Below are 11,691 nucleotides of genomic sequence, written 5' to 3'. Positions count from 1 at the left end.
AAACGATTGTATTTAACGATTTTTCTCAAGTGATTTATTAAATTAAAATTGCCGAAGTCCGTATCTAGAATATTACTCTGTTATTCCGCTAAGGGCCACTTGTTCATCCAAGGTTAGCCACTAACTCAGGATTAACCGGTTAAACCCGGAGTTACCAGTACAATTTAACCCTGTGACGGTTAACTCCTAGTTATTGGCTGATGGTGCAGTGGCCCTAAAATACGGGGTTAACCGGTTAAACCTGGAGTTGCCATGATTACCAGTACAAATTGACACTAGGTTAACGGTTTAACCGCTTAACCCCGGGTTAGTGAGATGGTGCAAGTGGGCCTAAATATAATAACTATAATAAGTACTTATATTTTGCGCTTAGGCGTGCATTTCAAAAATGTGTCATCTCCACAAAAAAAGCTATATATTCCAACGAAAAAAATAACAAACGACTGTCAAAAACAGCATTAATTTCCAATGACGCACACCTAAGCAAACGAACAAGAACAATAGTCACCGCACAAACACAGCAACAAATCAATATAATTATAAACATTTCTTTTCAGAGACTGCCAAGCTAATATCAACTATATTTCGAGGACACAAAGTATATATTGCAACAAAGGTATGTAGTATTTAGTATTTTTTTAATTTTGTAGAAATAGTTTGCTATAATAAATGCCATAATTTATACGTAAATTTAGTCCTTTTGTCTGAATTCATATACGTGAGCATTACCGCGAGACAAACATAACAAAACACTTGAAAAAAACCGGCCAAGTGCGAGTCGGACTCGCGCACCAAGGGTCTCGTACCATTACGCAAAAAACACGTTTGTTGTATGGGAGCCCCACTTAAATATTTATTTTTTAGTATTATTTATATTCAACGCTCAACGAGCTATGGAGAGGGCTATGCTCGGAGTTTCTCTACGTGATCGAATCAGAAATGAGGAGATCGGTAGACGAACTAAAGTCACCGACATAGCCCACCGGATTAGCAAGCTGAAGTGGCAATGGGCAGGCCACATTGCGCGCAGAGAAGATGGCCGATGGGGTCGAAAAGTGCTCGAGTGGAGACCACGGACTGGCAATATCTTGCCGCTATAGGCCCGGGCCTACTTGGCTTACGCAAATCCGCCACTGCCTCTCATCTGCAACTCAGTGGAAATGGAAAATGCCCATTTCATTATCAATAACTGCAAACTGAAGTTGGTAACTCGTTAACGTCAACAAAATTATTGACACAGTTGTGACAATTGTAACACTTTGTGTCTCCTGCGCAGTTCAGCGGCAATAGTCTTCCATCCAGGACAGCCGACGGTTGTCAAGATGCTGGCCAAAGCACTCGCCGTGTTCGCAGCTCTTTCCCTAGCCGCGGGGAAGCAAAGTAAGCAGCCATAATATTTTTTCGAACACATACATATACACCGTGTTTTTATTGAATTCCGTTAACTTTGGGGTATGGTTAAGAACGTTTAAGTGAACTAATTGGCATAGTTAATTAAAAAAAAAAAATTTTTTTTGCTTTTTTTTAAAGAAAAAATTAAGTTTAAAAAGTAGTTAAATGTAGCATATAGCGTTGTTGTAACACGGGCATTACATTTAACTCAACCAAACAATTGAAATCTGTGACATATCAATGTCATTTCGAACATCGATCGACCGAGATTGTACTAAGTTTAGTAGCAAATGTATGAACTCATTCTTAACACTAACCAATATGTAAACCAGCCCTAAGGCAAGTGGACACGCTTGCAGAGGCCTTATAGGAAAATAATAAATTATTGATTATCTCCGAAATGGAGTTAATTAGAACATCGGTGTCTTTGAGAAAGTTACTTAATTTAAGCTCAGGAATGCACCCTTGAAATTAACGGAAATAAAAAAAAACACGGTATATACGCGCCAATATAATTTCAACCTTGGCAATACGATTTAAGGGTCAAATTAGAAGAAATGGGAAAATCTTCTAGATTGGTGCGGCCTGGAAAAGGGTTAAATTAAGCTTTTGTAGGTAGGTACGTATTTAGATATATTAATTTTGCTATTTTGCTTTGTTTTTTTTGGTGTTAACTTGTTACTAAGCTGTTGTGCAATAAAAAGTGATGTATTTATGATATAGGTACCTATATGTAATATTAAAAACACTTAGGTACCTAAATCTTTCCAGTTTTGCATACATTAAACATCATATATTTATGCAAGCTGCACAGACACTAACCCTGCATAGAGACTTGTTTGCATAGGGGGTCAGTTATTTCTGTACATATTCCATAATCTGTATACACGGTGTAACATGAGGAAACCGAATAATATTAACCACACATTTCTGAGGTCAAAAGAAGTAAAAAATGTAATATGAGTTTAGGTCAATTTCGCCAAAATAAATTTTTCTTGTTTTGTTTTTTTCAATTTTTTTTAATGTATTTGTACATAAAAAATAAAGGTTATTAGTAAACTTGTCACTTAAAATTGATTTTTACAATTTTTTTTCGTTAAACCTACTTTTTGCAGTGTTACTTGTCACTTTTTGACATCTATCAATAAGGATATTTAGACTACGTCCCATAGCAGCAACTTCACCATCAAAAAGGCCTTTTACACTATGTAACAATAAAAACTTGTTTTTTTTTTATTAATAATATCTCTGGAACTAGGCGAATTTAAAAAAAAGTTTATAAGACATTTTTGTCTCTAAATATGATCAGGAATACGCTGTTAAAATTATTCGGTTTCCTCATGTTACACCGTGTATGTGTATTGCTTCACATTTTGCTTCAATGAGAGAGTGACACGCACTGACATATTGAACAAGTGGAATTACCACCCTTACCTATTTAGCTGACCATTCCTAATTTTACTACGAATCTTCGTACTTTATTCCATAGCCGGCGACGTGGTCCGCCCCTGCGTGCTGAGTGACCACCACTGCATCCGCGACAACCTGAAGGCGAACTCGCACTGCCAGCCCCGGGTCCGGGGTTCGCTTCCCGGCAAGTACACCGTCGGGCAGTGGCGGTTCGAGACGCCATACTTCAACGCCTCCTACATCGACCAGGGCATGGTGATCAGGAACCATAATAAGTGTTATGTGTCGGAATTCTTGTAAGTATGTTAGGGACATATAGGTGTAACTCAATGAATCCGACAAAGTTAAAATAAAATCTAAAAAAAAATTAGGGTGGGTATAGTCCGACAAGAAATTCTAGAAAATTATTGAGGGCGCCACTTCCCTTCCTACGTAACTGTCATATTTTTGACGTGGCAACAATTTACTATGATTTTTTTTAAATTTAATTTCTACTATTTTATGTCGCACTATTCCTCCCCTACACGTATTTTTAACCCTGTGGTGCGGGCCCCCTGTGTCGTTAGATAGATATTTTAAAACGAATAGGGGTAAACAACAATATCTTTTTGATAAAGTGAATATTTTCGAAAATAATCGCTTCTAAGAAAAGTGTTCCCCCTCTCTAACATTTGAATGATGAGTACAGCCGGCGTCAAAGATATGTTTACATTTTTCGCCTTATAATTTTATTATGTAAACTTTATTCATATATATGGTACAAAAACAAGTCAAAAAACAATAAATAAACAAACTTAAAATTAAACTAAATACAAACTATTCTAAAATAAAATAAAACTAATCTAAACTATTATTATTCGCCTTATTACAATATACAGGGTGTTTGGTACATCGTTTGCCAAATTAAAACGGCAGATAGGTTGAAGAGTCATTTGCTATCTTCTCAGGCCTAGAAATTTTTAATTTGGCGATATTTCTTTTTTCTTTTGTATGCCAGTTTTTCGTCAATTTAATTTTTTTACTTGCGTAGTAGTAAAAAAAACCATGGCCAATTTTGTTTTTCTAGGCATGAGAAGATAGCAAATGAGTCAACCTATCTGCCGTACGTTTTAATTTGGCAAACGATGTACCAAACACCCTGTATATGTATGTATGTATGTCACTTTATTGCACATAAACAGGTTTACATAAAATGGACAAAAACAAAACAAAAATAAACATGTTATGTACAAAGGCGAACTTATCCCTAAAAGGGATCTCTTCCAGCTAACCTTCCGCCATATTTTATTGTATTTTTTGTATAAATATTCTATTCAATTGTTTGTCCAAAGCTTCAACAAGAAGACAGACGTAGCCGTCATCGCCATCGACTGCCCGAACCTGGGCTTCGAGTCCGATCGTCTTCTTCTGCAGCACTACTCTTTAAAGGAGGACACCACCTACAGCTATCACATCAGAGGCACCTACCGTGAGTTCATCCACATACTCGTAACTCTCTACCTTTAGGTATTTAAATAAACGTAAACAAAATTTACCCTGAAATGGTTCCTTAGTCCTTAGGGCTGATTTAGACGGCGCGCGAACTCGCATGCGATTTTAGTTACATTGCGGACTGTTGGTTACGTCCAATTCAACCGATTGATCAAAACCCGCAATGGTATGAAACTCGCATGCGAGTTCTCGCATCGTCTAAATCGACCTTTAGAAAACAGCGAAAAATAATTCCACTTACGTAGCCAATTAATAACGAACGAACGAACGAACCAAAACCTTAAGCCAGTTGAGGGTAGATGAATATTATAAGATCGTGGTCTAACGTGAGTCATCCTTAACCTTTAAGCCCCCCCCCCCCCCCACATCTAGCGTCTTTCGAGCGTCGGCGTCTGGTCAGCGCTATGGAAAATGACGTCGCTGCGCAGTTGCGTCGACGTTGCGTCGAGCAGCGGCCATAGAGTTGTAGACGCCGACGCTCGAAAGACGCTAGATGTGGGGGGGCCCTTAACACCATATGAATTAGATGTCACAAAAGAAAGTGACCAAGCAAGGCATCCAGTGCCTAGGGCTGATCGAACCAGCGTCTTCTACATTAGCGACAGAATTTTTCTTTCGTATATCCAACTTTTATTCAGCAAATAAGTAGGCCACGGGGGCACTTTTACATGTAAAATTTTTACAATCAATAAAAGTAACCAAAAATAAAATGCATTTTCAGTGGCGGGTTTACCCTAAGGCCCAGTGGGCCCGGGCCTATACCTCGTTTTTTTTAGCATTAGAAATAAGGTAAACAATCTTGATGTGTCTTTTAATTGAAAAACACATTTTAAAAATATGTTACGGCAAATATGTAACAATTATGAATCTAATACGATCATTTATATTCTTCTGCTTTCATAAGTAATAGTTTTTGGTTTTTAAAAAGCGTTTTTCAATTAAAAGACATGTCAAGATCGCTTACCTTCTTGCAAGTTCTTTCTAATGCTAAAAAAAACGAACTATAGGGCGGCAAATTATGACAAAAAATTCGCTGATGATAACAAGAAATATGATGGGTGTTACAGGGCCTGGGGCCTAGGGCGGCAAAGACTGCAAATCCGCCACTGTACATTTGACATATGAATATGATATAGTAGATTTATTCCCTATTTAGTTGAAACCGTTGGTTGAGGGTAGCGAAGGACCGTTCGTTGTAAGATCCTTGGGCACAGAATAAATAATAGTACTAGGTACAGAAGACTCACTCTCTAACAAAACGCGCCTGTCACGATCAGCACAGATATGGCCGCTAGGTGGCGACAGCGCCACGGGCGGCTTATGCCAAACCCCAAAATTGGGGTCGAACGGATGAACTTTTAGCTACCTGTAGCAAAGCGACGAAATTGCGGAGTGAGCCACGCCTGCCTTGGGAGAGCCTTTGACCAGCAGCGATCGTCCTTCGGCTGAGATGATGATGGTGTACCTTATGCTCTAGTTGTATATTTGTATGTGCAGCTCTGATCCGGCTGACGATGAACGTGCAGAAAGCCAACCGCCTCAACATCTGCAACGGGTTCACGTTCGCCGACGTCACGGCTCTGCCGGTCTTCCACATCGACCCTAAAGGTGAGTGCCGCCTGCTGTTGTAATAAGGCAATTAGCACCTTTTAGTAATTAACAGTAACACTCTGGTTTATTGCGACATAAACGCATATTGCTTGTGTAAGCGCAACCTTATAACGTGTATACACGGTGTAACATGAGGAAACCGAATAATTTTAACCACACATTTCTGAGGACAAAAGAAATAAAAAATGTAATATGAGTTAAGGTCAATTCCGCCAAAAAAAATTTAGTTTTTTGTTTTTTTCACGTTTTTGTACTTAATTAATAAATGTTATTGGTAAACTTGTCACTTAAAATTGATTTTTACATTTTATTTTCGTAAAACCCATTTTTTGCAAAGTGTTACTTGTCACTTTTTGACATCTATCGATAAGGATATTTAGACTACGTCCCATAGCAGCAACATCACCATCAAAAAGGCCTTTTACACTATGTAACAATAAAAACTTGTTTTTTTTTTTTAATTAATAATATCTCTGAAACTAGGCGAATTTCAAAAAAGTTTATAGGACATTTTTGTCTCTAAATATGATCAGGAATACGCTGTTAAAATTATTCGGTTTATTCATGTTACACCGTGTATAAAGGCAGGCATTTAGAGAATATACGTTCTTATACTATCACACATAAGGTGTTCGACTTCTACTCCCATCGCCCGCTCGAAACATATACAACAAGTACTATCTTATTATTTGACTGTGTTAAAGCGGCATATTAAGAAATCTCATATAGAGCCAACGACATGCTAAAATCTAAACAGCCCAAGTTGGAGTCGAGTCCGAGTCATACCTATTGAGCAGACGCTTGTGCATCGACGGTTGAAGCCAAGTGTGACAAGCTAAAGGCCCGACGCCAGACAACCTACGGCCATATTTTACAATTAGGTGGCTGGAAACTGCCAGAGTCAGTTAGAGGTAGAGAATATCAAGAAAATTAGTCAATCATTATTTGATCAAAAAAAACCTGCCAAGTGCGACCACTAAAACAATTGTCAGCTGACAATGATCGCCGTATATGTCTATACTTCGTTTTTTTTTAGCATTAGAAATAAGGTAATAAATCTTGATGTGTCTTTTTATTGAAAAACACGTTTAAAAAATAAGTCGCGGCCAATATGTAACAATTATGAATCTAATATGATCATTTTATATTCTTCTGCTTTTATAAGCAATAATTACTGATTTTTAAAAAGCGTTTTTCAATTAAAAGACATGTTAAGATCGCTTACCTTCTTGCAAGTTCTTTCTAATGCTAAAAAAACGAACTATAACTAGTTCAAACAAGTTTCATACGGTATTTCTGTTTTTTTTTCCTACAGACAAGAAAACAGCGGGTTTCCTGACCCAGGACCTGTCCCACCTGAATATCTACGAGCGAGAAACATTCTTCTACCGCGCCAACTATCTGATCCGGGCTTACATCAACAACTACATCTGTGACTTCGGGTGCTATTAACTTACAAATTTTATATTAAAGGAAAAAATGGAAAAATTTACGCTTCCAGCAGGACTTGAACCCGCATCCTCCACAATCCGTGTGTTGCTCTTAACCAATTGAGCTACGGAAGCCTACCAGGACATCGCAAATCTTTCCATTCCTTTCTTTTTATGTAAACACGCCTTTGGGGTGGCGTATAGCGACATCTACCGAAAGACAATTACATCTTTTAACGGCACCGGAGTCTCAAGTTTAAATTCAAGCGTAAATTTTTCCATTTTTTCCTTTAAAAAATTGATTTATTAACTTACATTTCTGATTCTTTTAGACTACAGATGTAGTGCAATAATTGTGACGTTTTTCATGGACCTTACTGTCGATGGCGCTTACGCCATTATTAATGATGCTCCGATATAAATACAATGCGGCGCGACGCTGTGCGGCGTAAGCGCCATCGACAATAAGGTCCCTTTTCATAGATAATGCGTCAATTATTTTCCCGTTATTCGTATTTTCACGGAAACGTACATACGAACGTGTCTATTTCAGTCAGCCTAGGTACGAAAAGTACTCTGAGGTTGATTGAAGTAGCATGACAAATACGAACGTTTCTGAGGAAATACCTAAAAATATGATGGAAAACAATTATGCACTACATTTGTAAGCGATTTTACATTAGGTTTTTTCTGCACATACACATTAACAGTTTTAAATGATTTCGATTTTCTACACAAGTTTACATTTTCAAGGTCTATTATTACTGAAACAGCGATTTCACCGAACACATGTTTTATATTCGTAATTTCTTTTAAATAAATAAGTATCACCACTATTTAAATTTTGTTTTGATATCCTTCACTTCTTTTAGCGCCACTCCACACTAGCGTCTCCTGAGCGTCGGCGTTTGGTCAGTGCTATGCATAGACTAGGAATCCTCGAGACCGAGTTTAGAGCAATTATTTCATGCAACCGATGATGCCAAAAATGCGGGGGTGCGCGGGACGAGGTGAGCGAAATCCCGTGCCGCGATTGGTCCGTTCAAAGACACGGACGTCACACAAATACACTTTCGACTCGAACATGGAGTAAAATTACCGTATGCGTGGCAGAGGGGGTAGCGCGACTATGCTCAGTCTAGAGCATGTTTTGTCTGTGGTGCTATGGAAAATGGCGTCGCTGAGGCCGCTGCGTAGTTGCGCCAACGTTGATGCGTTGAGCAGCGCCCATAGAGTTGACAAAACGCCGACGCTTGGGAGACGCTAGTGTGGAGTGGCTCTTAAATACGTAAGTTTTTATTTTTATTTATGTACCTACTCTTTACGTTTTTAGGCTCCTGTGAGATTTTTTATTTATTTATTTTAAATTATAATTACAAACAAAACTGTATTAAGGTAGTATTGAAATTAATTTTTAATTTGGTTTTAATTCACTTCTGCCCTACTCTATGTTTTTAGCACTTGGCGTTAAAAGGGTAAATAAAAATACCAATTAAAAAAATGATTTTATTCAATGCACAACTTTTGTAAAAGCTTTACGTGAAATATCACACCATTAGTAAACTTACAGCTAAGTTACATATCACATATAATATTACACCGAGCGGTTATATTTCATACTTACTTGAGGGGCCTATTTCACTCGTCACCATACCATGTCGTGACGCGACTGTTGTTTTGTAAAGATAGCTAAAGAAACTTCGAGTTGAATACGTAGGTTTACTGTATAACTTTTACTATAAGTAAATCCCCTAAAATCACGAAAAAAATTGCCGCAATTTATGAAATAACAATTATTTCGATTTCGTAATTGGTGCCATATTAAAAGACTTAAGGCCAGTGCACACTGGTGTGCGTTAAAATGTTGGAGCCGTGCACGCACACGTCACGCAAGCGGTGTGCCGTCTCCCATAAGGATCTGTATATTACAACGCCGCACGTGCCCGTCTACGCGCACGCATCCTATGTGCGCAGGCCCTTACATAGGTAATCACTTTGAATTTAGCTAAACGTTGCAAAAACGTCCCGTATTTCCCTGAGCAATCCTCTTTTGTTGACGAGCGAATATAATTATAATTAATTAATAGTCGTGAATATATTTAATTATAATCATGATGACATAACTCCATACGTAATATTATAATATAACCGGCTCATAAATATTTATTTAACTACCAGAGGCGGAGCGTCCATAAGTAGAACCTAGAACCCACAGGTTTGCCTATTTAACCCTTTAACCCCCAGAGTCGCATATATAAGACATTACATATTCAGCTCATTTCGCCACAGTTGATAAATAAGACAAAGATCTGATTTGGTTTTTACAGCACATTTATAACTCCCGTAACTATGCCAATCTTACTCTGCGTCGTACAATTACTGCCGGTGGCGACACGAGCACGCTCGATCCAAAATTCGTGGCGGTTAAAAGGTTAAAGACCGTTACGGCTTGATTCTTACTTTAATATAGGTACCGCCAATCGGGGTGGATACTTGAATAGGGACAAAACTTAAAACGTGATTTACCTAACTGACATTTTGTTAATAACTACCATAGTCTAATAAAACATGGTCTTCTCTTCCCAGAGTGACACAAGCCTACGTCACAATAACATGGCCGCTATATATAGCGCTATCGCATATTATCATATTCGTTACAATCGTCGGTGGCTTTCAATGTAGAATGAGTGACGAAAGTAGAATAGGACTAATTTAAGAACTTGACGAAAAACGAATGGGACGACCCAAGACGATACCACCTTTTGCAGCTAAAATCCTAAAATAAACCATATTCAACCCTACAGTGTAACACCCCGCCAATGTTAACTAGAAACCTTAACATTTAACATAACTAATTAGCAATCTTAAAGCCTTCACATATATGTTATACTTATTGAAACATACGATTCAAAATCAAATAAAGTGTGACATTATTAATTCGTTCATATATGGTGTAATTCGCCAGTAACTGGCCGCCCTAAACTAAAAATGAATTCTATTCACCTATAAACAGAATTCATTTTAGTATAAGGCGGCTAGTTATTAAAGTTATTGAAACTTTATACTAAAATTAATTCTGTTAATATGTAAATAGAATTCAATATAAACAGAATTCATTTGGTGGTCAATTACTAAAACCGGCCACTGGCGAATTACCCTGGTTAGAAAATCGTATTTTTAAATAACATACTCAGTATATGATCAGTCGCCATTAAATATATCCGAGCGGCGGAAATGCTCAAAAATATCTGAGCACGCCTCGCCTTGACAATAGGGGCGTGTTCAGATATTTGTGAGCACCTCAGCCGCTCCGATATATCTGATGGCGACTGAACATAGTAAATGTATCTTGTCAACTAACATTTAAAACAATTATGTACGTAACCATCCCGGCATTTTTATGTATCTTATAAGATACATAAGGAAAATATGTATCTTTTAAGATACATAAGGAAAAATATGTTTAGTAAATTAAAGACATGGAAGGGATAAACTAACCTTCTTTCCTTTTCTTAACCTCTTAGAAGTCATTTTCGGTATAAAATGACTTGTAAAAATGCACTTTTGTTTTTAAACTGTAGTGGCAGAGAAAAGGTTAAATAATCCTATTTTTTAACTCAAAAGGATTATTATTATTATACAACTTAGAATGATTCAAACAACACAAATAGACGGACTTTCGACAATTTCGTATATGATACACTAGTATATGTTAGGTAAGTGGCCGCCCCTTCTCTATACAAACATAGTCCATATTTTCCTCTCTGGATATTAATATTAAGAAGATATTTTAACACAATTTGATGTATTTAACCACAGCTATGCTCTTTGTCTTCTTTATTTTTATACAAGTTTTAAGAACTTAGTAATTTTTTTTTCGCGTCTAACACCAAAAAACGTTTAATAAAAAAATCGAAGTCAGGCTCGTAAGTATAATGGTTAATATAGGTACATCAAATTTTGTATTTTTTTTCCATAATGCTAATGCTAATGCTAATTTTCCATATTCCTAATATCCAGAGAAGATAACGGTAACCGCATTTATATAGATAAGCAATCTCCCACTTCCCTCCTAACATAAAATGTTACAAATTCCATTTCAGACGTAAAATGAGTTCAGAATATAACTACATAGACGAAGGGCACTTTTCAAGTGTTCCACCAATAACTGTCGCTTCAGAACCCTAAATAGAAATTAGCTATCTTAAGACTAACTTCACTATGAAACAGTATTGAATACATGCTGGTATTTATTACAATATGGACATTTTTACATTCATATAATTAATATTACATGTTGTTATGCAATCGGCCCTCGGTGTATTAATATTTCCTCTTTCTTTCTTTTATTTAACTC

At 37.1% G+C, this 11,691-nt stretch overlaps 1 protein-coding gene across 1 annotated transcript; it reads left to right on the top strand.

Moving 5' to 3' along the window:
- The first annotated feature begins 546 nt into the window (after positions 1-546).
- On the top strand, positions 547-7,618 carry LOC134676889 (fibrohexamerin-like). Its single transcript, XM_063535273.1, has 6 exons — positions 547-616; positions 1,277-1,380; positions 2,882-3,098; positions 4,134-4,270; positions 5,791-5,901; positions 7,220-7,618. The coding sequence occupies exons 2-6, from the start codon at positions 1,323-1,325 to the stop codon at positions 7,354-7,356; spliced, it is 660 nt and encodes a 219-aa protein (XP_063391343.1). The 5' UTR covers positions 547-616; positions 1,277-1,322; the 3' UTR covers positions 7,357-7,618.
- Positions 7,619-11,691: the final 4,073 nt, after the last annotated feature.

Source organism: Cydia fagiglandana, chromosome 25 (genome assembly GCF_963556715.1).
Source record: "Cydia fagiglandana chromosome 25, ilCydFagi1.1, whole genome shotgun sequence".
NCBI classification, from domain to species: domain Eukaryota; kingdom Metazoa; phylum Arthropoda; class Insecta; order Lepidoptera; family Tortricidae; genus Cydia; species Cydia fagiglandana.
This window is presented reverse-complemented; position numbering and strand designations above follow the sequence as displayed.

What these genes read in the sequence shown, in the direction of transcription:
- LOC134676889 (XM_063535273.1), top strand. Translation starts at nt 1,323, where the DNA reads ATGCTGGCCAAAGCACTCGCCGTGTTCGCAGCTCTTTCCCTAGCCGCG. An exon ending in TGTTATGTGTCGGAATTCTT is followed by an intron (nt 3,099 to 4,133) that starts GTAAGTATGTTA and finishes GTTTGTCCAAAG; the next exon opens with CTTCAACAAGAAGACAGACG. An exon ending in CTTCCACATCGACCCTAAAG is followed by an intron (nt 5,902 to 7,219) that starts GTGAGTGCCGCC and finishes TTTTTCCTACAG; the next exon opens with ACAAGAAAACAGCGGGTTTC.